The following is a 26644-nucleotide window of genomic DNA, read 5'->3' as shown; positions in this document are numbered from 1 at the left end:
TATAAGTCATGAAGAAAGCAATAGCAACATACTAAACGATCAAGTGCTAAGCTAACGGAATGGGTCAAGTCAATCACATCATTCTCCTAATGATGTGATCCCGTTAATCAAATGACAACTCTTCTGTCCATGGTTAGGAAACATAACCATCTTTGATAAACGAGCTAGTCAAGTAGAGGCATACTAGTGACACTATGTTTGTCTATGTCTTCACACATGTATTATATTTTCGGTTAATACAATTCTAGCATGAATAATAAACATTTATCATGATATAAGGAAATAAATAATAACTTTATTATTGCCTCTAGGGCATATTTCCTTCAAGTACCGCGCCTACCCCCACGGTAGTACCGCCCTGGGGTCAGGGCCCTGTCAGCGCGGTAGTACCGCTGGGTATGAGCGGTAGTACCGCCCTGAGTGGTAGTACCGCCCTTCCCTAGCGGTTGTATCGCTCTGTGCGGGGCTGCTCAGTGGAATAACGGTTGGATTGATTCCCCCACTATATAAAGGGGTCTTCTTCCCCAAAGTTGACCTACCTCTTTCCCCCAAAGCTCCATTGTTGCTCCAAGCTCCATTTTTGCCCGATCTCTCTCCCTAGCCAATCAAACTTGTTGATTTGCTCGGGATTGGTTGAGAAGGCCCAGATCTACACTTCCACCAAGAGAAATTTGATTTCCCCCACTAATCCCTAGCGGATCTTGTTACGCTTGGGTGTTGAGCACCCTAGACGGTTGAGGTCACCTCGAAGCCATACTCCATTGTGGTGAAGCTTCATGGTGTTGTTGGGAGCCTCCAAGTGTTGTGGAGATAGCCCCAATCTTGTTTGTAAAGGTCCGGTTGCCGCCTTCAAGGGCACCAATAGTGGAATCACGGCATCTCGCATTGTGTGAGGGCATGAGGAGATTGCGGTGGCCCTAGTGGCTTCTTGGGGAGTATTGTGCCTCCACACCGCTCTAACGGAGACGTACTTCCCCTTAAAAGGAAGGAACTTCGGTAACACATCCTCGTCTCCACCGTCTCCACTCTTGGTTATCTTGTGCCTTTACTTTTGCAAGCTTACTTGAGTTGTATCTATTGCTTGCTAGTGTGCTAATTATCTTTGCATCATATAGGTTGTCCATGTAGTTGCACATCTAGACAACCTGTTTCATTGCAAGTTTTAAATTGTTAAAGAAAAGTCTAAAATTTGTTAGTTGCCTATTCACCCCCCCTCTAGTCAACCATATCAATTCTTTCAATTGGTATCAGAGCCTCGTCTCTTTATTAAGGACTTTGCCATCCAAAGAGTATGGTTGACACCCACGACGGTGCGGAGGAGCACTCCGGTGTGAATCCCATCTCGTCTTCGACCGAAGGGGGAACCTCGGTCTCATGTGAGGAATTGAATGTGGCTTTAGACACATTGAAAACCTCCATGACGGCTGAGGTTAAAAGCATGTTTTCTGAATTCCTAGACGGACTTAAACTATCTACCTCGCTGATGAAAGTGGGTGATCCCACTAACAAGGTGACGGATGCTACCTCTGACAAGGGGGAAGCTAACAGTGAAAAGAGTCTGTCTACTAGTGGTAGAAATGGCACCGGCATCTTTGCCAATGTGGAACCCCCAGTGTATAGAGGACTGATCCCCTCTACTCATTTGAATCATGTCGGTCCTCCTCCTAAATATGTGAAAAATGAAGATTTTGACTCTTGGGTTTATCGCTTCAAGCATCATTTAAAACATGTGAACACTAACCTTTGGAGAATCATTGAAGAAGGTTTCTATCCTCATGATCCAAGCAACTTCACCCCTCGAGAAGAAGTGGACAATCAATTCAATGAGAGTGCTCTCTTCATCATCCAAGATGCAATCCTTCCCGAAGATCTCCCTCATCTTCGACCTCATGTCATGGCTAAAGAAGCATGGAAATGTGTTGAGTCTCTCTATCGAGGAAGTGCTTGCATTCAACGCTCCAACTATGAAGTGGTGCAAGATGAAGCCGATGAGTTTGCAATGAAAGAGGATGAAGAACCTCGTGAGCTCTTTCGAAGAGTGACCAAACTCGCGGTCGCACTCCGAGATCATGGGAGCAAGGACACGGATGACAATTGGATCAAGCGCAAGTTCCTCAAGGCCATGATGCCCTACAACAAGGACATGTCCTCCGTCATTCGCCAAAGACCGGACTTCCACTCCATGACCTCAGGTGAAGTGTTGGATGAGTTTGTTGCAATGAGCATCTTGGACAAGACCGTCGACAATGCGGTGCTCCGTTCTCAAAGGGCAAAGAAGCCCAATCTTGCCTTGAAGGCCAAGGTTAGTGTGGAAGAAGAAGAAGAAGAAGAAGAGGAAGATGAGGAGAGCAACCCCGAGGACACGAAGTATGATTATCATGAGCACATGGCTCTTGCCTCAAGACAATTTTGGAGTAAGAAGAATACAAGACCCAACTTCAACAAGAACAACTCAAGTGGCCTCAAGGGCAAGCAACGAGTTAGAACTTGTTTCAACTATGGCAATGTGAGCCATTTCATTGCGGATTGTCCTTATGAGAAGCGGGAAGACAATGGTGGCAAGTTCATCCGAAAAGACAAAGCCAAGTCCTTCCCCAACAAGAACAACTTCACCAAGAAGACTCCTACTCGCGGGTTGGTGGTTCAAGAAGAATACTGTGAGGATGACGATGATGATGAAGATGGTGAAACAATGGCCATGGCATCCGTTGCCATTGTCACAACTCCCCGGGTGTCTCTCTTCGATGCACCTAACGAGAACATCACCGCCAAGTGCCTCATGGCTAAGGCCACCAACAAGGTAACCCCCAATATCAAAACCACCATTATTCCTAATCCTCCTTCAACAGATGACTTTGATAATGGTAAGAGGTCTAATGAGGAGGTTAATGAATTTGAGTCCTTCATGAGTAAGCTCAAGGGCAAATCCAAGAAGCACTTCGTTGCTCTCTTGGAACAACTTGGTGAAGCCAATGACATGATAGAGGTTCACGAAGAAACCATCTCTAAGATGGAAGGTCATAGTCGTGATTACGCCGATGAGATATCGGATCTATCTAATGATCTTGAGAAAGAGCATGGGCATCGTTTGGCTCTTGAGGAGTCACACAATGATGACCATGCCAAATTAAAGAAAGATCTTGATCATGCTCTTGTTGTGTCTCGTGTTCTAACTTCCGAGAAGACTAAACTTGGGGTTGATCATGCTAGACTCAAGGAGGAGTTTGATGTACTTGACAAGGCCCATAAGGTCTTGAAAGGTGCTCATGCAAACCTCAAGGAGTCTCATGCTCAACTCCAAGTTAAGCTTACCAAGGAAAAGGCCACATTTCCTCACATGGTCTTAATTGATAATGCAAATGCTACTAACCCATGTTGTGAGCATGTGCATCTTGTGGAGGAGAATGCCAAGTTGAAGGAACAACTCGAGAAAGGTCTTGTGTCATGCATACAAGGCGAGAAGAACCTAAATGACCTTTTGAGCAATCAAAAGGAAGTTGTGGGCAAGGAGGGAGTTGGGTTCACGCCCAAGTCCAAGAACAAGAAGAAGAACAAGGAGAAGAATAACAAGACCAATCGACCTCCCCCACTCAAGCAAACCTTTGTGAAGGAAGGAGAGGGTGCTCCTAAGGAGAAGAATAACAATGTGAAGAGTGGTGATGCCAAAGAGCTCAAGGCCATCTCTCCCAACAAAGTCGGCGACTTTAACCCCTCTTATGTGTTGTGTCGTGCTAGTGATGGGCATGTTTATGCTAAATTTGTTGGTTCTTCTTATGAGTACATTGAATGGTCTATTTGGGTTCCTAAGACCCTTGTTACTAACATCAAAGGACCCATTACTCAATGGGTACCTAAAACCAAGCATTGATATCTTGTAGGTGGTTGCTTCCGGTGGGGGATCATGGTTGCTCGATAGTGGAGCAACAAATCATATGACCGGGAGCAAGGACTTGGTGGTGGACGTGCACAAGATCCCATCTATGTCCACCAATGTCGAATAGGGTGATGCCTCACATTCTAAGGTATTGGGTCTTGGCAAGGTTGTCATTTCTCATGATCTAACGATCGAGAAATTCATGCTTGTTGAGTCCCTTGCGTTCAATTTACTTTCCTTTCGTCAACTCGCACTCATGGGCTTTGCCACCTTCTTTGATATTGATACCGTGTCCCTCTTGTGGAGCAAGACTCTTAAAGTATCCTTTGTTGGGCATGTCGAGAATGGTCTCTATGTGATTAACTTTTCGGAGCAACCCACTAAGACCGCGACATGCCTAATGGCTAAAGTTGATGTGGGATGGCTTTGGCATCGTTATTTAGCCCACGTCAATATAAGATCTTTGCAAAGTCTTCTCAAGGGGGACCATGTTCATGGACTAACGAATGTTAGTTTTGCCAAAGATCGTGTTTGCAGTGCTTGTATCGAAGGAAAGCTTCATGAGACGGCTCACCCTCCCATGACTATCATCTACTCGAAGAGACCCTTGGAGCTCCTGCACATGGACCTCTTCGGGCCTCCATCCTTTGATAGTCTTGGGGGTAGAAAGTATTGCTTGGTGATTGTGGATGATTATTCAAGATACACTTGGGTATACTTCTTCAAGAGGAAGAGTGAGACTCAACAAACCGTCATCGACTTTGCAAATGAAGCTCAACGTCAACATAATGCAAAGATCCTGACAATAAGAAGTGACAACGGCACCGAGTTCAAGAACTACACCTTCGATGAGTTTCTTAGTGATGAAGGGATCAAGCATCAATATTTTGCACCATATACCCCTCAACAAAATGGTGTTTCGGAGAGGAAGAACCGGACCTTGATGGATGCGGCAAGGACCATGATGGCGGAGTTCAAGTCTCCATACAACTTTTGGGCCGAAGCCATCAACACTGCATGTCATGCATCCAATCGGCTCTATCTCCGCAAAGGCTTGAACAAGACTCCGTATGAGATACTCACCGGGAACAAGCCCAATCTCAAGTACTTCCGGGTGTTCGGGTGTAAGTGTTTCATTCTCAAGAAAGGTGTTCGTTTGTCTAAATTCGAGGCTAGAGCTCATGAGGTCATATTTGTTGGTTATGCTACAAACTCTCATGCTTACCGTGTTCTCAACAAGTCCAACAGACTCATTGAGGAGACGTGTAACGTAGAGTTTGACGAAAATAACGGCTCCCAAGTGGAGCAAAGTGGTACTTGTGATGTAGGTGATGAAATTCCTCCCCAAGCCATAAGAAGAATGGATATTGGTCATATCCTACCCATTTAGGAACCCCTTGTGGCCGAAGGAGAAGGACAATGCTCCACTTCAGTGGAGCCTTCACCTACTCAAGACCCACACGCTTCCGAAGAACAAAGTGAAGGCCCTCAACCTCGAGAACAAGACCAAGGGCAAGATCAATCTCAAGATGGTGGTGAACCTCCACATGATGCCCAAGGTCAAGTTCTCCCCCTCAAGCAAGTTCAAGATCATGAGCAAGCTCAAGATCAAGAACAAGCTCATGACGACGCTCAAGATGATCAAGTGAACCCTCCTCCTTCGACATCCGAGGAGGAATTGGAGCGTCGTGCCGCGAAGATTGCTTCCAAACTCACCACCAAAGGTCATCTCATGGAGAATGTGGTTGGAAGCCTAAGAAAGGGGGTAAGCACTCGTAGACAATTAGCAAACTATTGTGAGCATCACGCGTTTGTCTCTTGTGTTGAACCCCATAAGGTCGGATTGGCTCAATGCCATGCATGAAGAACTCAACAACTTCGAGTACAACAAGGTGTGGAGGTTGGTGCCAAGGCCTTCCGGGAACCATAACATCATTGGAACCAAGTGGATCTTCAAGAACAAGCAAGATGCTCATGGGAACAACATTCGCAACAAGGCAAGATTGGTAGCACAAGGCTACTCCCAAGTCGAGGGTATCGACTACGGTGAAACCTTTGCTCCCGTTGCTCGCCTTGAATCCATTCGTTTGTTGATTGCTTATGCTTCCCATCACAACTTTAAGTTGCAACAAATGGATGTGAAAAGTGCTTTTCTTAATGGTCCTATTAATGAGTTGGTCTATGTCAAGCAACCCCCCGGGTTCGAGGATCCCTTCTTTCCGGATCATGTATATCAACTCGATAAGGCACTCTATGGCCTTAAACAAGCCCCACGTGCGTGGTATGACCACCTTACCGAGTTGTTACAAGATCGTGGATTTGAAGTAGGGCTAATCGATCCCACTCTTTTTACTAAGAAGGTCAAAGGGGAGTTGTTTGTATGCCAACTATATGTTGATGACATTATCTTTGGTTCCCCTAACAAAGCTTTCAATGAAGAATTTGCCGCTCTCATGACCTCTAAGTTCAAGATGTCTTCAATGGGAGAGTTGAAGTTCTTCCTTGGTTTTGATATCCAACAAAGAAGAGAAGGTACCTTCATCAACCAAGCCAAATACACTCAAGACATGCTCAAGAGATTCAAGCTAAGTGATGTCAAGCCGGCCTCTACTCCAATGCCCACCAAGTGCCAACTTGACATTGATCCCAATGGTAAAGCGGTGGATCAAAAGGTATATCGCTCCATGATTGACTCCTTGCTTTACCTTTGTGCATCTATACCGGATATCATGTTGAGTGTGGGGATGTGTGCACGGTTTCAAGCCGCACCAAAGGAAAGTCACTATGTGGCGGTCAAGCGAATCTTTCGATATTTGGCTCATACCCCAAACTTTGGCTTATGGTACCCAAGAGGGGCAAACTTCAAGCTTGAAGGATTTATAGATTCCGATTGGGCGGGAGACAAAGTGGATAGGAAGTCCACTTCGGAGGGTGCCAGTTTCTTGGGTGCTCTTTGGTGAGTTCGTCTTCCAAAAAGCAAAGTTGTGTATCTCTCTCATCCACCGAAGCTGAATATGTGGCGGCCGGTAGTTTTTGTGCACAACTTTTATGGATGAGGCAAACTTTAAAGGAATACGGTGTCATTTGTGACAAAGTGCCTCTTTGGTGTGACAACAAAAGTGCCATCAAGATTTCTCTCAACCCGGTGCAACACTTCAAGACAAAGCATATTGAGATTCGGTATCATTTCATCCGGGATCACATTAGGCGAGGGGAGATCGAGCTCAAATATGTCAACACTCATGATAACCTTGCAGATATTTTCACGAAACCCTTGGATGAAGCAAGATTTCGCGAGTTAAGGCATGAGCTACATATCATTGATTCAAGCAATGTGACTTGAACCCTTGCACACCCCACCTCACTCAACTTGTTGTCTAGCTTAGATGTAGGCATGGACATAGGGGGAGTGTTGTTCTCTCAATGAACTCTCCCTCCCCCCATTATGCATAAATCGATCAACTCTTTCACATTATCCATTTTTGATGGTACTTGTGCTTCAAAGACGAGTTTCGGTCATGGGCCCAAGGATAATTCTTCGCGGTGCCATACCAATTGACTCAAACATAGGTGGCTCCGGCCACCGCCCTCTCCTGAGAGAGGCCAGAGCTCGCTCTGTTTCGTGTGGTTGTTTTTGTTTGAGTGGTTTTTGGTCCGTTGTTTGTGTGTGTTGCCTTGTTGGTCTTCTCCTTCTCTTGGCCTTGCTTTCGTTTTTTTTGGAGCGTTAGTCGTTGGTTTAGAAGCCGTGTGGTTGCTGAAGCGGTACTACCGCTGGTGGCGAGCAGTACTACCGCTCCTAGTGGTACTACTGCCCTCCAGCGCGGTACTATCGCTGTGAGGCGCGGGCAGGGGGTTATATCGGGGGTAGGGGGAGTTTCTTCTCCCCCATACCCATTCGCTCGCCCCCTCGCTCCGTTCCTCTCTCTTCAGCAACCGGCGCCGCGGGAGGGCTCCGGTGGATCTCCCTCTCTGGGGCGCTCCTCTCCATTTCCTTCGGTGGAGTCGATCCCCACCTTGTCCTCTTGCCATGGATGCTGGTATTGCCCCCGTTCCCTGTTTCCTTTTGTCTAGATTTCCAATCTAGCTTCTTAGGGGCAATAGCAGTTGCATCTCTAGATTTTTGGCCAGATCTAGGCTTGAGTAGGATGGAGAATGCTTCTAGACAGTTTGGATTAGTGTTTGGTTGGAGTATTTCTGAATTTGGTAGGACGGTAGTACCGGATCTGACCACGGAAGTAGGAAACTGCTGTTTCCCCGCCTCGAGCGGTACTACCGCTCTCTCCAGAGCGGTACTACCGCTTGGAGCGGTACTACCACTGAAGGGTCACGGTACTACCGCCCCTCTACCAGTTTCCGTCATACTCCTACCTCTCAGTGATCCTTTTGCTCGTGTTTTGTGGCTTACGCTCGTTCTTTCTGGTTGTTTGCGTGTTTTTGTGTGTGGTTCCAGGTGATGAGGTTCCTGAGCATCAGGCTCGTCGTGTCAACCCCGGTCGTGCCTCATCCAAGTGCTACCGCACCACTGAGCCTGCCGGAGGATCCTCTAGTGCTCCACCTCCACCTCAACTCCAGAAGAAGCCTGGGGTCAAACCAAATCCAGGCAAAACCGTGCCAGAAATGCCGCCCAAGGAGTTCTGGGCAAGGCGTCGCCGCAACCCGTATGAGGCAGACCAAGATCCCACTTTGGTCAACCGTCCATTCTGGAACAGGTTCCAGTTTGCCATCTACTTTGATGTTCTCAAAGCCAAGAAGAACCTCTATGTCAACGTGCACTCCATCGACACTGACCATATGGAGAAAGATCCTGAATACTTTGGTGAAGCTCTTCAGATGTGCACTCAACTGAACATTCTTGGGATCATGCAATTCAACAAGGATTATGATGCTAATATTGTGTCCCAATTCTATGCCACGGTTCACCTTGGGACTGATGAGGACAGGACACTGACTTGGATGACTAATGGCAAGTTGCTTTCCGTCAAGTGGAAAGCTTTCATGGATTTGATTGGGGTGCAAGATCTTGGTCTTGAGCCTTCTGTCGGCTTTCGCCCCCACCGCCGCACCAACACCACTCACAAGCAAGCTCTGTGGCCCTACTGCACTCTGAGGATCAATTCTGAGACGAAGAAGGAAACCTATGAGCTGCCTGCTTATCTGGATATCCTTCACCGTATCTTCAGAGAGACTTTTTTCCCTCGTATCGGGAATCTGGACCAGGTTCACTCTTATCTCGTGGACATGCTTCTCTTCTGTTAGTGTGAGAAGGGACAGAACACCAGAGAGTCCCTGGATATCTCTCATCTGATGTGGTCTGAGCTGTTATCTGCTATCTCTGAGCGCAAGTGCCCGATCTATGGTCCGTTCATCATGCTGTTGATTGAGAAGGCCTGGGATCGTGTCTATCCCTAGGTGTTGCTGGAGACTGGAGACTTGGTCTCTCACGACATCAAGCATCCGAGGAAGAAGGATACCTGGGGCACTCAGGCCCCTAGGACTGGAGTTTCGTCATCTGCTACTGCCATGGAGACCGAGGATGAGACTGGGGCTGAGGCTGAGGATGATGATGATGACTACGTGCCCTCTGAGGCAGAGCCCTCGTGGGCAAAGAAGCTCAAGATCAAGATGAAGAAGTTGTTCTGCATGGAGTCTCACGGTCAGTACATGACTCATGTGGCTGAGAAGAAGGCCCGAGGTCGCCACAAGGAGATCATGCCAGATGGGTGCTACTGTGATCAGTGGATCTAAGGATCAGCTTACTGAGGAGGAGGAGTGGATTCAGTAGCACTGCCCGTGGACCGATTCTGATGCTGAGCACTTCCAGACCGACGATGGTGGCGCAGATGATCCCACTGAGCTCTGATGTGTGTGTCCCTCGATTGCTCTCACCTGGAGCCGTAGCAACACTCCCTCTCCTTTTTGGTGTCTCGATGCCAAAGGGGGAGAGAGTTTAGGGATTTGTGCTTTGTGTCTTCCGTCTTCTGTGTTTGTGTTTTCCTCGCTTCTGCTTTGTTTGGTTTGTGTCAGTGAGACCTAAGCTCGAGTCATATGGTGTGAGACATATGCTACCTTATCTTTCCAGTATCTTTATCTATGTCACTATCTAGCTTATGAGTTGCATGCTTATCCTGTTAAATTATCTTTGCTACTCTCTTTTACCCCACTTAGGTGGTTGGTCTCTAAAATGTAGGGGGAGCGTTGATCCTAGTATGTGTGCCGTGCAGTCCAAAGCACTTATCTAGATAGCACACATCTAGGGGGAGCACATCTACATTTTAGGACGTTGGGGTTTTTGCGCTTGTTCTATATCTCTCATATTGTGCAAATCCCGTATTGTCATCAATCCACCAAAAAGGGGGAGATTGTAAGGGCATATTTATCCCCAAGATGTTTTGGTGATTGATGACAATGCTTGTACGGACTAATCGTGTGCGTTAAGTTCTTTCAGAGATTCATCCTTTGGCACGAGACGATTATCTCCCCTCGGTGTTTTATTCAAGACAGTGTAACTCCTTCGTTTCGTTGTTGGTCTACTAGTTTCGTAGGAGTCACCGTACTATCAAGAGGGGATCCACTTTGGTAAGACTAGGGTGGAATCAACACGTACACATCCATATCACACCCGTTGTTTTCTTTCCGCTTCATTGGAGCTGCCGTTTTCCCCTAAGTATGCTTTGTTCTGCCCCAGCGGTAGTACCGCGATCCACAGCGGTAGTACCGCCAAAGCACCCCATCGGTAGTACCGCTCCAAGTGGTAGTACCGCTCTCCGAACGGTAGTACCCCTTGGGGTCTTCGGCTGTAGTACCGCAGTGCTTCCGGGCTACTACCGCCTCGATTCGAGAATGAAGTTTTTTGTGTCGGGTTTTGTGGTACTAAGGGCGGTAGTAGTGGCGGTAGTACCGCTCCAGGCGGTAGTACCGCGCCTACCCCCACGGTAGTACCGCCCTGGGGTCAAGGCCCTGTCAGCGCGGCAGTACCGCTGGGTATGAGCGGTTGTACCGCCCTTCCCTAGCGGTAGTACCGCTCTGTGCGGGGCTGCTCACTGGAATAACAGTTGGATTGATTCCCCCACTATATAAAGGGGTCTTCTTCCCCAAAGTTGACCTACCTCTTTCCCCCAAAGCTCCATTGTTGCTCCAAGCTCCATTTTCGCCTGATCTCTCTCCCTAGCCAATCAAACTTGTGGATTTGCTCGGGATTGGTTGAGAAGGCCCAGATCTACACTTCCACCAAGAGAAATTTGATTCCCCACACTTATCCCTAGCGGATCTTGTTACTCTTGGGTGTTGAGCACCCTAGACGGTTGAGGTCACCTCGAAGCCATACTCCATTGTGGTGAAGCTTCGTGGTGTTGTTTGGAGCCTCCAAGTGTTGTGGAGATAGCCCCAATCTTGTTTGTAAAGGTCCGGTTGCCGCCTTCAAGGGCACCAATAGTGGAATCACGACATCTCACATTGTGTGAGGGCGTGAGGAGATTACGGCGGCCCTAGTGGCTTCTTGGGGAGCATTGTGCCTCCACACCGCTCTAACGGATACGTACTTCCCCTTAAAAGGAAGGAACTTCGGTAACACATCCTCGTCTCCACTGGCTCCACTCTTGGTTATCTTGTGCCTTTACTTTTGCAAGCTTACTTGAGTTGTATCTATTGCTTGCTAGTGTGCTAATTGTATTTGCATCATATAGGTTGTCCACGTAGTTGCACATCTAGACAACCTATTTCATTGCAAGTTTTAAATTGTTAAAGAAAAGTCTAAAATTTGTTAGTTGCCTATTCACCCCCCCCCTCTAGTCAACCATATCGATCCTTTCAAAGGGGGAGATTGTAAGTGCATCTAGTTCCCCTTAGTGATTTTGGTGTATTGAAGACTTATAGGTTAAGGGACTAATATGTTTGTGAGTGTACACATGCTCTATAAGTCAATGAGGAGTTTGATATTTACAGTGAAAGTTGACCCCTAAAAGTGAATGTCTTCAGATGAAGACTTTGGTTCTCCTGAAGACTTTGAAAGTGATGAAATTGGTGTGACCTTGAAGACTTGGATATTCATGCGAGGATTATGAAGCATGAAGACTTTTGTTTTCGTAGTTTCATTTTCTCTTTCTTGAGTCATAGGAAACACCATGCTGTTAAAGGGGGTCGAGGTAATACTAAGGAAACTGATTTCCAAGTGATGCTCATCTCAAAATCCTACACCTACCCAATCCTTTCGAGTGAAGCATTGGAAATCTCATATCAGTTTAGTCAATTTCTTCAGTGACAGAGACGAAGTTCTTCTGGTCTCTGAGGAATTTGTTCTGACTGAGGAGTTAGGAATTCGCCAGTGCGGATTGCCTACACAGTGAGGAACATGATAGCCCTGAGGAATTTGAACCTCAAATCCGACCGTTGTTGTGCTACGCGTAGCTGTCCAAAATATCCTATCACCTAACGGTCATATCATTGAAGGGCATTTATGTATTATCATGTCGGGCTGCTCCCTATGCTATAAATAGCCGCCCCCTACAACCACTAGCTGGTTGGCTGCTCCGAGAGAAACTGACACTTGTCAATTGAGAGCATCCCATCCTCCGAGAACATTGAGCGAAAATCATCAAGTGAGGAAAACCCGAATCCCAAACCCAAACACCTACAAACCCAAAGTGATTGAGCATCACTGAAGAGATTGTTCCTGTGTGGAACCGACGCTTGTTACCTTTGAGGATTGTGTATCCTCCAGATGGTTAGGCGTCATGGTCTGAGCATCCAAGAGGAATTGTGGATTGCCGAGTGACCGAGTCTGTGAAGGTTTGGAAGTCACCTATGAAGACTTACCACGAGTGTTGGGCGAGGTCTGTGTGATCTTAGCTCAAGAAGAATACGGTGAGGCATGTGTGTCCTCGAGTTTAAATACTCAGCCGCTCCAACTAGGCGTACAACTGTCACAGTAGTTGGAACTTGTCTACCAAATCATTTTCTTCACCAAGCCTACTAGTTCTATTTCCTCAACCCTTTCATTTCCTCATTCATGTGTTGATGAACCTGATCATTACTGTTTGAAGACTTTGACTGAAGACTTTCTCTATTTCCTCAATCCTATTTCTTCAGTCACATTGTCTTCAACCTGCTTATCCTATGTTTACGCTTTCTGTACTATGTGTATGTCTTTCATTTCATCATGATGACTATGCTATTGCTTTGTTATGCTTATACCTGAGTACTTATTCCGCTGCTAGTTGTTCGTGACTTAGGAATTTCCTCACCCTGAAATTCCTTAGTGACGAATTTGTAAAAATCGTCTATTCACCCTCCTCTAGTCGACTTAACGCACTTTCAAATACCAACAACATATTGACGACGTGACCTCACTATATTTCATATGTTGGCTTATTCCAACACCATTGTTACTCTAACACGAGTGTTCTCATTATTGTCATCATCTCTGTTACGTGAACTATGCCCATGGTTAGGAAAGGTGAACCATCAACAATACATGAGCTAGTCTAAAGGCCTGACTAGGGATCTTTTGGTGTTTCCTTTCTATACATGCAATTAGGTTTTCCTCCTAATCTCACATTCAAGAATCAATGGAATTCTAACATAGAAATATAAACAATTATGAATGTGGAAATAGAATAATAAAAACTTTATTATTACCCCTAGGGATTTTTCAAACAACATAAGCTACCTCCCTCCCTTGCAGAACCTGGATCCGGGAGTAATGAAGATCTCCTTAGCCGTGTCGACAAGGAGACCCTTAGTTATTGTTGCCTCTATCCGGTAGGGGAGGAATAGTGATGGTGTGTGTGATACAGAGTTTGCGGTAATATGCGCTTAGTTGTACTGGTTCTGCCCACACATAAAAATACATAAAGTGGATTAGTTATTTGAACCCATGGTTGTGCGATTGAGAATGCCTTCATTACTCTCTTGTTCTCTCTACTTCCATTCTTGCTCACTTCAACTCTCGCGATACACACTCCTGCAATTCATTTCCTAACTCTATGTGAGATCAATACTCTTACTTCTAAAAGGCTACAACTCAACCCTGTGAACTCACAAGACATCACGTGCGCATCTACTTCATTCGCATTTGGGCGCAAATCTAAGGGATGCCATGCAATCTCATGTTCGAAGACATGGGGATGGACTTTGGGAAGGTAGTTCGGCACCATTGTCACTGTCGCCCAGAAAAACAAGATTATCATTGCAAAAATACCTTGTGTGTGTGTGTGTCCATGCGTGTGCGTGCATGCATGCGTGCGCGTGTGTCACAAAGCACCTTGACATGCATATGTATTGACCACTCAATCCACATGTCAACCACAATCCTGTTGGAAGTGACCACTGGTATGAGATACTCCGTAAAATATGAAAAGCTTCAAAAAAATGTTGCAGTATGGTGGGGCATTTCGAAAGAAGTTTCCCAATTTGCCAAAGGAGAAACATGCAACTGCCTCCCCCTCTGATGACATGGTGTTGCCTCTTTATAAGGAGAGAAGTTTCGGCATGTCGTCAGAACCTTTGGGCCTGGTGAGTCATTCCCTAAACTTTGAGGGGGTGATGTCGTCGACGGACTTGTAGCTCAAGGGCAACTCGGAGGACCACCAAGCAAGGGTGTCAGACGTAGTCATCAATGCAGTATCTACAATCATCAAGCAGTTGTTTGTCTCGCCGGTGGGTGTGGCCACTCACATCATTGTTCCTATGCACGTGATGCCACCTACACTAGTTCATGTCGAATACCCTCTATTGCTATCAGGAAGAAGTATGGGGAGATTGGGTCTCCCTAACGGATCCCGCGGGATGGCTTCAACTCCTGCAATTTCTTTCCATTAAATAAAGCTGAGAACGTGGCTATCCTTACCAAGATCATGACAATACCAACTCACTTCTCAGTGAACCCCGTTATCGCATGCAAGTAGTCTTTTTTAAAGAAAGTCAAAATATTTGCCTCATAAATTCATTAAGCAGAGGAGAATTGCCCAGTTAATGAACGAAAAACCGGACGAAAACCGATGCAAACAAATCATATGTTGACTACTCACAAAGAATGCAACCAATAAGCGCATGATCGGCCCGACAATCATACCCGGCACATAACGATCACCACCCCCACGCTGCTACATCGCAAAGAAACCCCCAACGAGAGTAACTCGGCCGAAGACCACATGCACCACCAAATCCACGAAGACAAGACAAGCCATAAGGACAACCCAAGAGACTGGTGACCCTCCATAAGCAGCTGCGGACGCCTTTTTTGTGGCGCTACTCTTCTTGCTCTTGCTCCTGAGAGCCTCCTCCACGATCTTCTTGCCAGATCCAAGGCTAGCCCTCTCCAAACGTGCGAGCAAGCTGTAAATCTCTAACTCGAAAAGAATCTCATCGACCTTGTCACGCACAAAAACCTGCCCAACGGTCACGTGCGACTGGGTGACCGAAACATCAGAACCTCCACGATCCACAAAGTCAAGCGATTGGCTGGGTTCCAAAGGATCAAGCGCCAACATACCGACCACCTCAACACCATCAGCCACAGGTACCACATACACGGTGGATTCAGGCGTCTCCAGTTGCTCACATGACAGAGGCGAATCACGTCCCTCACTGTCCACAACGACGAATGGTGGGCTTGCCGCCAACATCAGCGGTGACGGCATCATGGGCATCGCCAAGCCCATCTCCTTTAGAAGCACCATCGACAAAGTCAAAGATGGTGCCTCACATAACTCCTGTGGCCCAGGCATAATCGGCATCACTGGAGTGACGACCTCGGCGGTGTGCCTACCATGAGAGAACCAAGCATAGGGGTCTGCTTCACCCTCGCCCGTGGAATCAACCTGGAGCTCGGCCAACGACACATCTGGCATGATTGTGAGCTTGCAAAGAACCGCCTCAGTCCTGGCCAAAAAACTCTCAACTCTCATCAGGCAGTCTTGCAGCTCAGCCTGCTCCGCGAGGACAGACTGCAGCGGCACCTTTACAAACCATGGTAGCATCCTTGGCAGGAGCAGGCACTCGGGAGGGCGATGGAGCAGCACGTCGGAGCGGCGTAGACTGGTGGCTGGGGTTCTCCGGCATATTATCTTGAGATTTACGAAGTCACCGTAGGCGCCTCGTCATCGACGGGAACGTCTCCTCCCACTGAAAGCGCATTGCCGGAAATCCTGAAATAACTCTAGGAATAATGCGAGCACCCGGATTTGAACCCTGATGGGTTGGGGATACCACTATCCACCTAACCAACTCAACCACATGTTGATTCGCTTTTTTAAAATTTCTAAGGACATCTTCAACAGGTTGTATGTTAGTCTTGTTGGTAAAATGTCCATGTCATCAACCAACAAGCTATCATACAACTACTCCAATGGGTTGTATGTAAGATATCCAATAGATGGTGAGAAAATAAATATGATTGCTCTCTATTTTACCTTGGAGCTTGTGCAAAGGTTGTTGGTTAATCTACATACAACTTTGCTCTCTCTCCATATTTATTACATGCCACATCATCACTGTGTCCTAGATGACAAATTAACCAACACCTATCTTAGGCTGGTCATAGTGGGAGTAACATAGATAGTAACATAGATGCCACATAAGCAAAAATGATGATGTGGCAAGTAGTTAATGAGGAGAGAGGCAAATAGAGTAACATAATATGTTACCATCACATAGCGGTTTCCAATGCATAATGAGTCTACAAAGTAATAAATGAAGACAACTATGTTACCACACCTATGACACTACCCACTATGAAGGTAGTAACATAGACTAGTAACATATGTATGTTACTAGTCTAAGTTACTCCCCACTATGACCAGCCTTACGACTGTTGGAGATGCCCTAAACACGTGCACCATAACTTCGCACTCCATGGGGAAGAGCCTAGTGAGTGGTATATTGATGACTTGGTGCAGAGTCCCTTCGATTCCCACACGAGGCTCCTCGGTCACCGGTGCGCCATTTGGGCTTCCGCAACCTGTTCTCAATGCGCTCATAAATCAGGCATTGCTATCCGCTGTATATAAACGGCTCCACCTTTCCTGTATGGTAATCACCCATTCAACCGAGCAGAGCAAGGAGAAGCTCAAACAGCAAAGGGCGGATATGGTGAAGATACTGGAGATCGGACTGGGGCGGCTCGACGCCGAGGAGGACGACGACTGCTGCGAGATAGACCCCGCCGAGTTCGCCAAGAAGGTGAATCGCAAAGCATCAGATGACGACGACGTGGTCGTCGTTGCGGCCAAAGGCCCGGTAGGTTCTTTCTCACTCTCTCCTCCTCCCATTATCTTCTACCGCTCTCGTACATGTCTCGCCGGTTAATTTTCTGTTGGAGTTCAGATCAGTAAATTGTTATGTTAACTCGGTAGCTGCATATGAATCGGAAGGCACCAGGGAAATTGTTTGTTTTCTTAACCATATTCACCGTGATGTGAAGTTCATGAACCACGGGAACATCTTCTATTTTTCCTGTCATGGCCTGTAGATCAAAGTCAAGGTGGAATTAGATTGGTCGGAGCATTCCGCAGAAACTTTGGATGGACGCGCCAACAGTAATGGCGGCCTGCATGGACGCATCGCTGGTGATCGCTTGGATAACCCTTTGAAGATTGAAGAAGATGAACCAACTATCCATCAGATGGGGCCTCTTGAGGCCAAGCCTGATGTCAAAAGCATCCCTGGCGAGCCACTGCTGGTGATGTCCGATTCCGAATTGCCCTTTGGGGGGCTCTTCGCTGACATGTGCCCGGTGAAGAGCGAACTTGAAGATGGCAACGGCGCAGATGATGTCTCTGCTGAAGCCATCCCCGACGTGCCGTTGCCCAACATCGTTCCTGACATGTCGCCGGTGAAGTGTGAACCTGAAGATGGCACCAGTGGTGCTGATGAGCATGAACTCTCTGAGGAGGAAGTCATGCCTGAGATATCGCTGCTGAAGTGTGACTCTGAATGCTTCGAGGAAGTCGTCAATCCTGGCATGTCGCCGGCAAAGAAGTGTGAGACTGAAGGCGGCGCCGGTGCTGTGGGTGAACCCATCAAGGAGGAAATCATCCCTGACATGTCGCCGCTGAAATGCGGGTCTGGATGCTTTGAGGAGGACGTCATTCCTGACTTGTCGCCAATAACGCGCAACAGTGGCACTGATGAACTCTTCAAGGAGAAAACCATCCCTGACAAGCCACTGCTGAAGTCTGAATCTAAATACTTTGAGGATGTTACTGTTCCTGTCATGTCGCCAATAAAGCATGATGATCATGGTGCCGATGAGCGTGTTGGAGAAGAAGATGGGTATGACCATCTCCCAGAGATGGATAGACTCAACCCTGAGGGAAGAGATTTTGATGAAGACGGTGACTACGTTGTCGTAGTAGCGAAAGAGGCTCTCTGAACTGGCTTTCAAACTTCTTGCTATATTACATCTATGTATTAGTAATCTGAGCATGCTTGCACTGAGAAACGATGTATTAAGCTCCACAAATAACAGTACTGCTAAGTACAAATGATTCAGATTTTATGTGACAAGAACTGTAAAATCTTCTATGATGTTGAATCCATATAAATGTGGCAAAATCTCTGATATGCTCCATGATGATAAATAACTAGGTGGCCCTTAGGGATTACCCGCATCCAAGGCACTTGTGTGGGAATTACCTGTTTGATACGACTCCACACGAGAGCTGTTGCCACAAGGTAACCTCACTGACAACCCATCCAAAGTTGCTTCCAAGTATAACAAATTCCTTTCCGGTACAAATAATTTGCTGTTCTACACCATGCAGTGTTATTGCTCTTTGTGTGAGGTGCCTGCCTCCAGTTGTCTAGAGTGGAAAGGAACAGAAGGGCACTGCCATAGTACCACTTCAGTTGGTCACAACAAACATCAGATTGTGAGTTCATCCTGTATTTTTCTTGTCAATATTGTTATGTTTGAGCTTTTGACTAACATTCCAGATCAAATCTCAAGTAACAAGACAAGATTACCAGTATCATAACCAGTGAATGAACAACTTAAATCAATTAATTTCATGCAATTATTTGTAATCAAAGTGCATAGGCTTACAGATACATAACCATCACCATTTAATTTGTCCCAGAACGACATGAGGGCCGTTGACATGGCACTCTACATTCTTTGGAATGAAATGGCATGATGGCAGATCAATGACTAGAATTGATTTTTTTTGAACAAATTCTCACACCAATTCCTTCCAAGCCAAATTATAAATAGTTGTTATTACCTGCTACAGTACAGATAAATCACTGGCCTGGTTTGAATCCGTTAACTATGGGTGCCCCGTTAATTTCACCTCTGTTCTTCTTGACATATGCAGTATATTCACCATAGTGCATTGTGTACAGGGTACTCTGGTAGCGGGTGACGCGGATTTTCTTCCTCAAAGACTCAGTGATGGTGCCATTGTAGCCAGCCTTCCTCATGAGCGAGTCAATGGTCTCTAGTTGTGTCCATCCTGCCAGGTATCTCAGGACTATGTTATATATATCGAGAGAGAGGCAACTAAAATGGGAATGTACTGATTAAAAGCTTTTATTTGTTCTCCTGTGCTCTTCAATTTTATTTATTTCATCCATATGGACATGTGATATTGTGAAATCCCATTTAGTTAACATATCCAGCACTTTGAGGCTCTCTTGCATTGAGGTTCTTTATACATTCAAGCAAGTGAGTAAACTGTGATGAGTACTTGATATCTAAACAGGGTACAGACTGGAGGGTTGATTTTGCTAGATAAATGGCAGACTCTATATAGAGATACACAAAGCCAAAATACATTGGCATGTGGAGCCAAATTTCTCAACAACACAATGGCATTGTAACTCAATAGAAATTTTCAACGGGTTTTGGGCTGATTATGTAACTGTGTGTAGCAGTTTTAAGAACTGAGGGATCTTAGAGGGATATGTAGCTGATAAGTACTCACCTTCATGGGCAGCAACCTCAGGTAAATAAGTTCCACTCCGTCTTACATTATAGTCAGGATCGGTGAACTCAATAATTAAACCATGCTTTCCAACCTGCAGTCTCATAAGAAAATAGCGTTGATGCAAATGTTGGCTGTAAGACCATAGACACCAATGGAATTACAATTAATAGCATGTAGGAGCAAACCTCCCAATCAAGGTGGTTGAGTGCAGTTTCGTATTCGGTCAATATAGAAACTGTGCATTCCAAATATGGCAGCTCTTTGGACTGTATCGGAGAAAAGCGCCGATCCCTCAGGGCACTACAAGTGAGATCTTATTAGTTCATATGATACAACTAATAGATAGTGTGCAACACTGCCTGGTAGTGCATATGGAAATATTGATACCAAGCACATGGAAATCTTATGTCCTTACAACAGTTACCTGGTCAGCGCGTAATCCTTGAAGCCGCTTACAATCTGACGGGGCTCCAAAGTTCCGATGCATCCCCTTAGGCGTGGCTCGGAACCATTGGTAGCCTTCTTCCAGGTGACAAACAGTGGGCTGAAGTTACAAGATTTAACCCACTGAGCTCAGACATGGCACATATATGTTTTCCAGATAACACTAACACGTTTTTCCAGAAACTACCGTATTAGCTAAACAGTATTAACTCTTAATAAACCTACAATATTGTGATGGAACTCTGACAACATTTTACGAATGGCAGGATAGGAACCAGTACCAAAAGCTGGAAGGCCAAACATGCAAAAACATCCTATGTCCCTTGAGCTAAGGCCAAAAAATATTACTCCCTCCATTCACAAATGTAAGATGTTTTGAATATTTCAATATGGACTACATGTGGACTGAAATGAGTGAACAAACACACTAAAAACGTGTCTATATACATCCGATTCAAAAAAAAAAGTTGCAGCATCTTTATATTTGTGAAGGGAGGGAGTGTTTCTTAAAATATTTCCTCTTCTCTACGTAAGATAATCTCTGCATCTGAAATTAGCCGATACACTCGATTAATCCAAGCCAATAAACGCCTAAATCCACTCTCGCCGCCGTAAAAGGCACGCCCTTCCCCCAAATCCGCGGCGAAATTGACCGGAAACCACGCCCGACCGCCGTAAAAGGCCATCCTTTCCGGCGTGGAGGGGAGAGGCCGATCGCGACCCGGGAGGAGGAGGAGGCTTACTGGACGCCCTCCTCGAAGGCGGGCGGCGGCGGCTGCTCGCCGCTGTAGTGGGCGACGAGGGTGTCGAAGCAGTAGACCGCCATTTCCTCCGTGGCCACCACCATCGTCGATCGCCGCCGCCGAGAGGGCCCGGCCGTCTTTCAGCCGAGGCGGCGGGTCCGGACGGCGCGGTGGTGGGGGGAAGGTACGGAGGTTGGGGAGAGGCGGAAGCGAGCGGTGCGTTCGTTTCGTGCTGTTGGATTCCGAGTCAAGTAGACAGGGGGCTGCGTGCGTCTCCGTGGGGAGTTTTCCTTTCCTTTCAGGAATTGTCACTCCTGCCCCTGGCTGCTGCTGCTATTTACGGCCTATGCAAGCAAAGCGCTGGGGGTGGCCATGAGCGTAACGGGTATTTGCTTGCGCATCATGAATCCCAGGAGAATTAAAACTGCTGCCCATGAAATTTCTGCCACGTTAATCCGGATCCGCACTAACTCGCCACATTAAGACGATGCATCACACTACTTCAGACTTTGAATTTTTGCGCAGAGATAGTCAGCCTTCAATGTTGCTGATTCTGCTACAAATTCTAGCTGGTACTCCCTCCGTCCGAAAATACTTGTCGGGAAAATGGATAAAATGGATATAGATCACTGGATCTTATATTATTTTACAAAGGATATGTAAAACTTTTCTTTATCATGGGGTGGAGCTCCTCAAATGGTGCTATATACTCTACAGTCTACAGCTCTCGCCAACTGTTCGAGGCAATGGCTCAGCAGGTCGACACGTATCTATAGGGAAACATTTTACAGTCAGGTGGCAAACAAGCAATGGCACTGCAAACAAGCAAGCATACGTGTGCTCCACGCCACGCAGCATCCAAAAAAATTAACAAGCTAGAAACAAAGCTAGCAGAACAAGTAGCATATATATATAGGCTACCAAGAAAGAGGAGAATCTGGGTCACTGAACTGCACTTGGTTGCAGTGCAGCTCTGACTAATAGCTCGAGATATTATACCTTTCGCTCCTGAAGGCGACGTTCCACCCAACCACATCGAATCCCCATCCAACAAAGTCGGACGACCGCATTACAGTTTTGGTGATAAGCATATCCCCTCTGGGCAGTGGACAACAGGAGCTGCCGAAAGAAGTTTATTCACATTCTAGACCAAGACGGCAATTGTCTTTCGGCTGTGCATTATACATTACAGCCAAACGTATGATATCATGCTCCTTCGACATAAAAATACCCCATGTGCTCGGCCAAAAGTCGGAGTATGTAGCATCCTTGCAGTGCAAAAATGTAAGTAATGGGATGGTGACAGAGGCCGAGAGGCCTGACAAAGAGCTAGGACTAAAGGAATGAGATGCTATATACAAGTGAATGTGCCTAGGACCTGTCGCGCCGGGCTTGAAGTTGAAGGGGCATCAATCTGATGAACCCTTCTAGCATTTTGCTGTTCGAAGGAGGTGCTGGTTTAGCATTTATATAGAACCTGAGTCTGAGTGGTAAAACTAAGCAATCGCTTAAGAGATCTTCTAGAGAAGGGGGCACGGCCCTTTTCGGCCCTCGGTAGTTCCCATCGCCGCCGCCTGTCGAGGACTTGGGACTTGAGGGGGAGGAAATATCATAAGTTGGGAACCTGGTCCGTTCCAGCATCTGAACAGAACTCCAAGTTGTCAAGGTGGAACTCGAACGATTCAGCCAATCTGTCAGCATCCTTAACCCTCAGGCGTGTGCCTTGCTGCCCGACGACAACAGCAGCTACCTGGGCAGCCAGCAGGCCGATGCCCTTCAAGTCTGACGCACCCCGGAGGATACCGTACAGGATTCCTGATGCGTATGCATCACCAGCTCCGCAGGTGTCCACAGGTATACATGCCGGTGGAGGGATGTATATTGCTTCACCTTTCACACCGATGTAGGAACCGTGCATACCATCGGTAACGGATACTAGAGGAATAGAATGGCTCAAGTATCTCGCAGCTGACACCGTGCTCTCTTCTGAAGTTAGCTCGCAGAACGCCCTTGCTTCGTTGGCATTGGCGAACAATATGTCCGCATAGTTTCCTACAATATCCCTGAAAATGTTTAGGACCAGAGTTAGTACGGCTGGGAATTACATAGCACTATACTACCATAATATGGGGCAAATGTACACTTGCAATCACAAAAAAGCATAGTTATTCCTGATTTATAACTCAGACCTCTTGTTACTTGAACGGAAATGAAAGATGACTTATGACTGTAGAGTGTGTGCAACTGGGACAAGATAATTGCAAGTGCCATAGTAACAGGAAATCTTCCGCACGGAGGCTAGTCTCACCAAAAATCACTGTGGCAACGCTTGATGCATGACACATCTGATGCCGAAACAGCAATAAGTGCACCATTCTTCTTAGCATCTTCACATGCCTGCTTGATGGCTTCAATTGTATGACTAAATTCGAATAGGTACCCTTCCACTATCAGTAGATTTGACTTGGATACTATCTCTGCCAAGTCTGAATCATAAGCCAAAGTTGAAGATGTACCCTGCAAGACAAGTTACAAGGCATCATTAGAGAACAAGGTAGAGCCAGGAGAATCTCTACATAAATGGCCAATAAAATAAATTGTACTTGTCCAAGGAAAAATTGATATGACATGGATGTTCTCAATGCTATATCCATAATTCAAATAAGACCATGCATAGTTATTCAAATATATGGATACACTCTTAAGAAGCCAAATAGTGAATTGCTACATTTCCAGGAAGGCACAACTCCGAAGTATCCAAAGAGTAAAGAACACATAAACTTTTGTCTAAGTATACTTCGTAACCCGGACAAGTTTACCAATGATCGTAGAACAGGAAAGCCATTAGTGAAGAAACTAACCTGGTATGCAAGCATAGTTCGCTGTGCATCTGGAGTTGTTAGAACAATCACAGTCCCAGTAGTCCCATCTTTGACCGGCTTGGACAAGAATTGCACATTCGCACGATGCAACTTTTGCCTAGCAGGGTGATCCAAACAGTTTGATGTCAGACAATGTTCAAAAGCCTTATTGGTAGCAATAGTACAACAAGATCAAAGGCAGTCAGGATATTGTCTGATTAGTGAATTTACCTATAGAAACTACCAAGTGGGTCACTGCCCACACTGCCAGCCATTGCTATTCTAAGCTCAGGGTAGCTGCTGGCCCGACTACTACCAAGCCTTGCTAGAGCCACGAGCGAGTTGGACAGTGAGCCTCCAGCAGCGGCCTTGTAGGTGCAGCCATCCATGGCACGCAAGACCCGTCCCCTCTCCTCATGGTTAACGACCTTTCTAGTACCCTTCTCTATGCCCAGTCGCTCGAGGAATTTATCATCCACCATGCCTGAGAAGTCAACCTACTTGAGCAAGAAACCATTCATAAGTTAGTACCATTGATCCCAAGAGCTTATCCAAATAGATCGAATGTCTGTACTGGTGTCCATTACATATTTGACACCACCAACACGTATGACAAATAAATTGTAATTGCGCACATACAAGCAGCAAATGGCCACGAGACGAATCCCTGACACCAGTTACTATTCACACCAATTACTAGCTAAAGTGTATTCTGCATTTGTGGTGCATGGAAGGGGTCAATGTTTCTTGCAATTTGGCATTAGGAAACCACCTTCAATTCCACATTTACTTACCAATTACAGGAAACAATATAGTAGAAATGCAGTGTAGTGATAGTTAGTTGCACGTTTGGCACCGCCAAATATAGGAGGAAACACTCAGGTCATTAGCAAGCAATCGTCAAACTTGCACAAGTCGAAATGTTAAATCATTAACAGTAGAAATAGCACCAAAATCTTGTCAGAGTCCTAACCAGTCAATGCCCTACGTTATGTTGAAGGCTTGAAGCTACTGGTTGATAGCAAATTAGCAACTGTAAGACAGAGAGGTGAGTGTGCGCACCATGGCCTGGCCGAGTCCGAGCACGTCCCAGCGCTCGGGCCCGGAGAAGGCAGCGGCGGCGAGCTCGATGACGTCCTCGCACCCCTGCTGCTGCCGCGGCGGCCCACCGCTGAGCGCGCCGGGGCCGTCCTCCTCGTCCTCGTCGTCGCTGACATCTTCGTCGGCGTCCGAGAATCCTCCCAACAGCGCTCTCGGCCTGCCCTCCCAGCGCACCGCGAACCGGCGCGGCCCTGGCCTGGCTCCTCCTCGCGGCGCGGCGCAGGAAGAGGAAGGAGGAGGCGGGAGGGGAGCGACGAGGCGTCGGCTAATGAGGCGGGAGGCGGTGGTGGAGGCGAGCGCCATTGGAGAGGAGGATGGGAGTGGGAGAGGAGCCGTGCCGTGTTCGGAGCAGGGAAATGGAGTGGATTAGGGTGTGGGCGAGGGAGAAGAGGACGTGGAGCTCGTGCGGCCGGCCACGGCCAGGCTGGGAAAGTAAAAACGGAAGCAAGTTTATGTTGCCGGGTCCGACCGGATAAGGATTTACCACGTGCTCCTAGCTTTTCTGGGAAATCTTCGCTAAACGCATGAGAAAAATGCATCACACTATTATAAGAAAAATATGTACTCCGAATCTTAGTTCAAAACTGTGAAATTTATTTTGGACCTTAGTTCAAAGCTGCAACATTTTTTTGACTCACAGGGGTACAATTTATGGATGGATCCAATGAAAAGTCTTCTCCTTCATTCCGAATTTCAAGTGTGTGTGTGGTGGGGGTGTAAAAGTCAGTCATGGATGTAACGCTGCTCCTAACTAGGACATAAATCATAAAACCTAACTATGGCATTTGCTCATGCCTTGAGTTATGGCATCATAAATCATAAAACCTAACTATGGCATTTGCTCATGCCTTGAGTTATGGCAGTCGGTAAGAGTATCTTTGGTAGGTTACCCAAAAATGGTGACTAAAAAGCAGTTTTATATATAGTAGGGATAAGTCTTAGGAATCATTTTTCTACTCCAACATCAAGTCTAAAATTGCTTGCCTATTGGCTATATATCTCTTCTTCACATTCAAACTGTCATTGGGATTTATCACAAGTGAATTTCGTATGGCCCGTTGGCACAAGATTTCGATTACTTTTCATGTTTCCCATTTAGGAGATCTGATAATTGAATGCTAACTTGGTATGTTAGGGTGTCCTCCATCTATAAATCATTGACTAATAAAAGACCAAAGCGGTGATAAAGAAACGGACGGGCAAGAATTCAAACAAATATGATCATATCCTCGCAATTTCAATACATATCAAAGGTAGAAGTTCAAAATTTCATGAGACTAAACAAGCATAGTTCATCCAAAAGAGGTCATCGTCACGAGACCAGTACCAACCAAATCAACAATAATAGTTCAACCATCATGCCCTCTCACCGCCACCCATGCCACCCAAGCTACCATCATTGGCACGACATTGCCACCAAAACCTCCATGAACTTGGGACTAAAGCTGCTCATGTATCTGCACATTGCATTGGGTGGCAAAACTGACCATGCATGTCGACCATCAATGTACTACCAATCTTACAATCTACTAGAGATCGTGGAAGACAGTAGAGGGAGCAGTGGTGCCCGAAGGGATCTCAATAGCAACCAAGGTGGCATAGTGTTTTTACCCAGCTTTAGCCTCCCAGGTGGGTAATACCCCTACGCCCTACCTAAGTTTTTACGGATCAACATGAGGATTACAATGGAGTACACTA

General features: G+C 46.4%; 3 protein-coding genes across 3 annotated transcripts; 1 reads left to right on the top strand and 2 right to left on the bottom strand.

Annotated features, from left to right (window-relative positions):
* The first annotated feature begins 16788 nt into the window (after positions 1-16788).
* LOC119350407 lies at positions 16789-18242 on the top strand. The gene is made up of 2 exons (XM_037618254.1): positions 16789-17107; positions 17340-18242. Exons 1-2 carry the CDS (start codon positions 16898-16900, stop codon positions 18240-18242), a joined length of 1113 nt encoding a protein of 370 aa, XP_037474151.1. The 5' UTR covers positions 16789-16897.
* A 608-nt stretch (positions 18243-18850) lies between these two features.
* Positions 18851-21229, bottom strand: LOC119337282 (uncharacterized protein At2g38710-like). The gene is made up of 5 exons (XM_037609398.1): positions 20985-21229; positions 20222-20341; positions 19983-20097; positions 19795-19888; positions 18851-19323 (listed from the first exon to the last, which is right to left on the bottom strand). The coding sequence occupies exons 1-5, from the start codon at positions 21086-21088 to the stop codon at positions 19112-19114; spliced, it is 645 nt and encodes a 214-aa protein (XP_037465295.1). The 5' UTR covers positions 21089-21229; the 3' UTR covers positions 18851-19111.
* Positions 21230-22024: 795 nt separating this feature from the next.
* Positions 22025-25354, bottom strand: LOC119337273 (uncharacterized sugar kinase slr0537-like). Its single transcript, XM_037609392.1, has 5 exons — positions 24908-25354; positions 24077-24342; positions 23846-23963; positions 23293-23501; positions 22025-23047 (listed from the first exon to the last, which is right to left on the bottom strand). Exons 1-5 carry the CDS (start codon positions 25247-25249, stop codon positions 22594-22596), a joined length of 1389 nt encoding a protein of 462 aa, XP_037465289.1. The 5' UTR covers positions 25250-25354; the 3' UTR covers positions 22025-22593.
* Positions 25355-26644: the final 1290 nt, after the last annotated feature.

This window comes from Triticum dicoccoides, chromosome 1B (genome assembly GCF_002162155.2).
Source record: "Triticum dicoccoides isolate Atlit2015 ecotype Zavitan chromosome 1B, WEW_v2.0, whole genome shotgun sequence".
Lineage (NCBI taxonomy): Eukaryota > Viridiplantae > Streptophyta > Magnoliopsida > Poales > Poaceae > Triticum > Triticum dicoccoides.
Note: the sequence above shows the minus strand (reverse complement) of the source record. Positions and strands in the feature narration are given on the sequence as shown.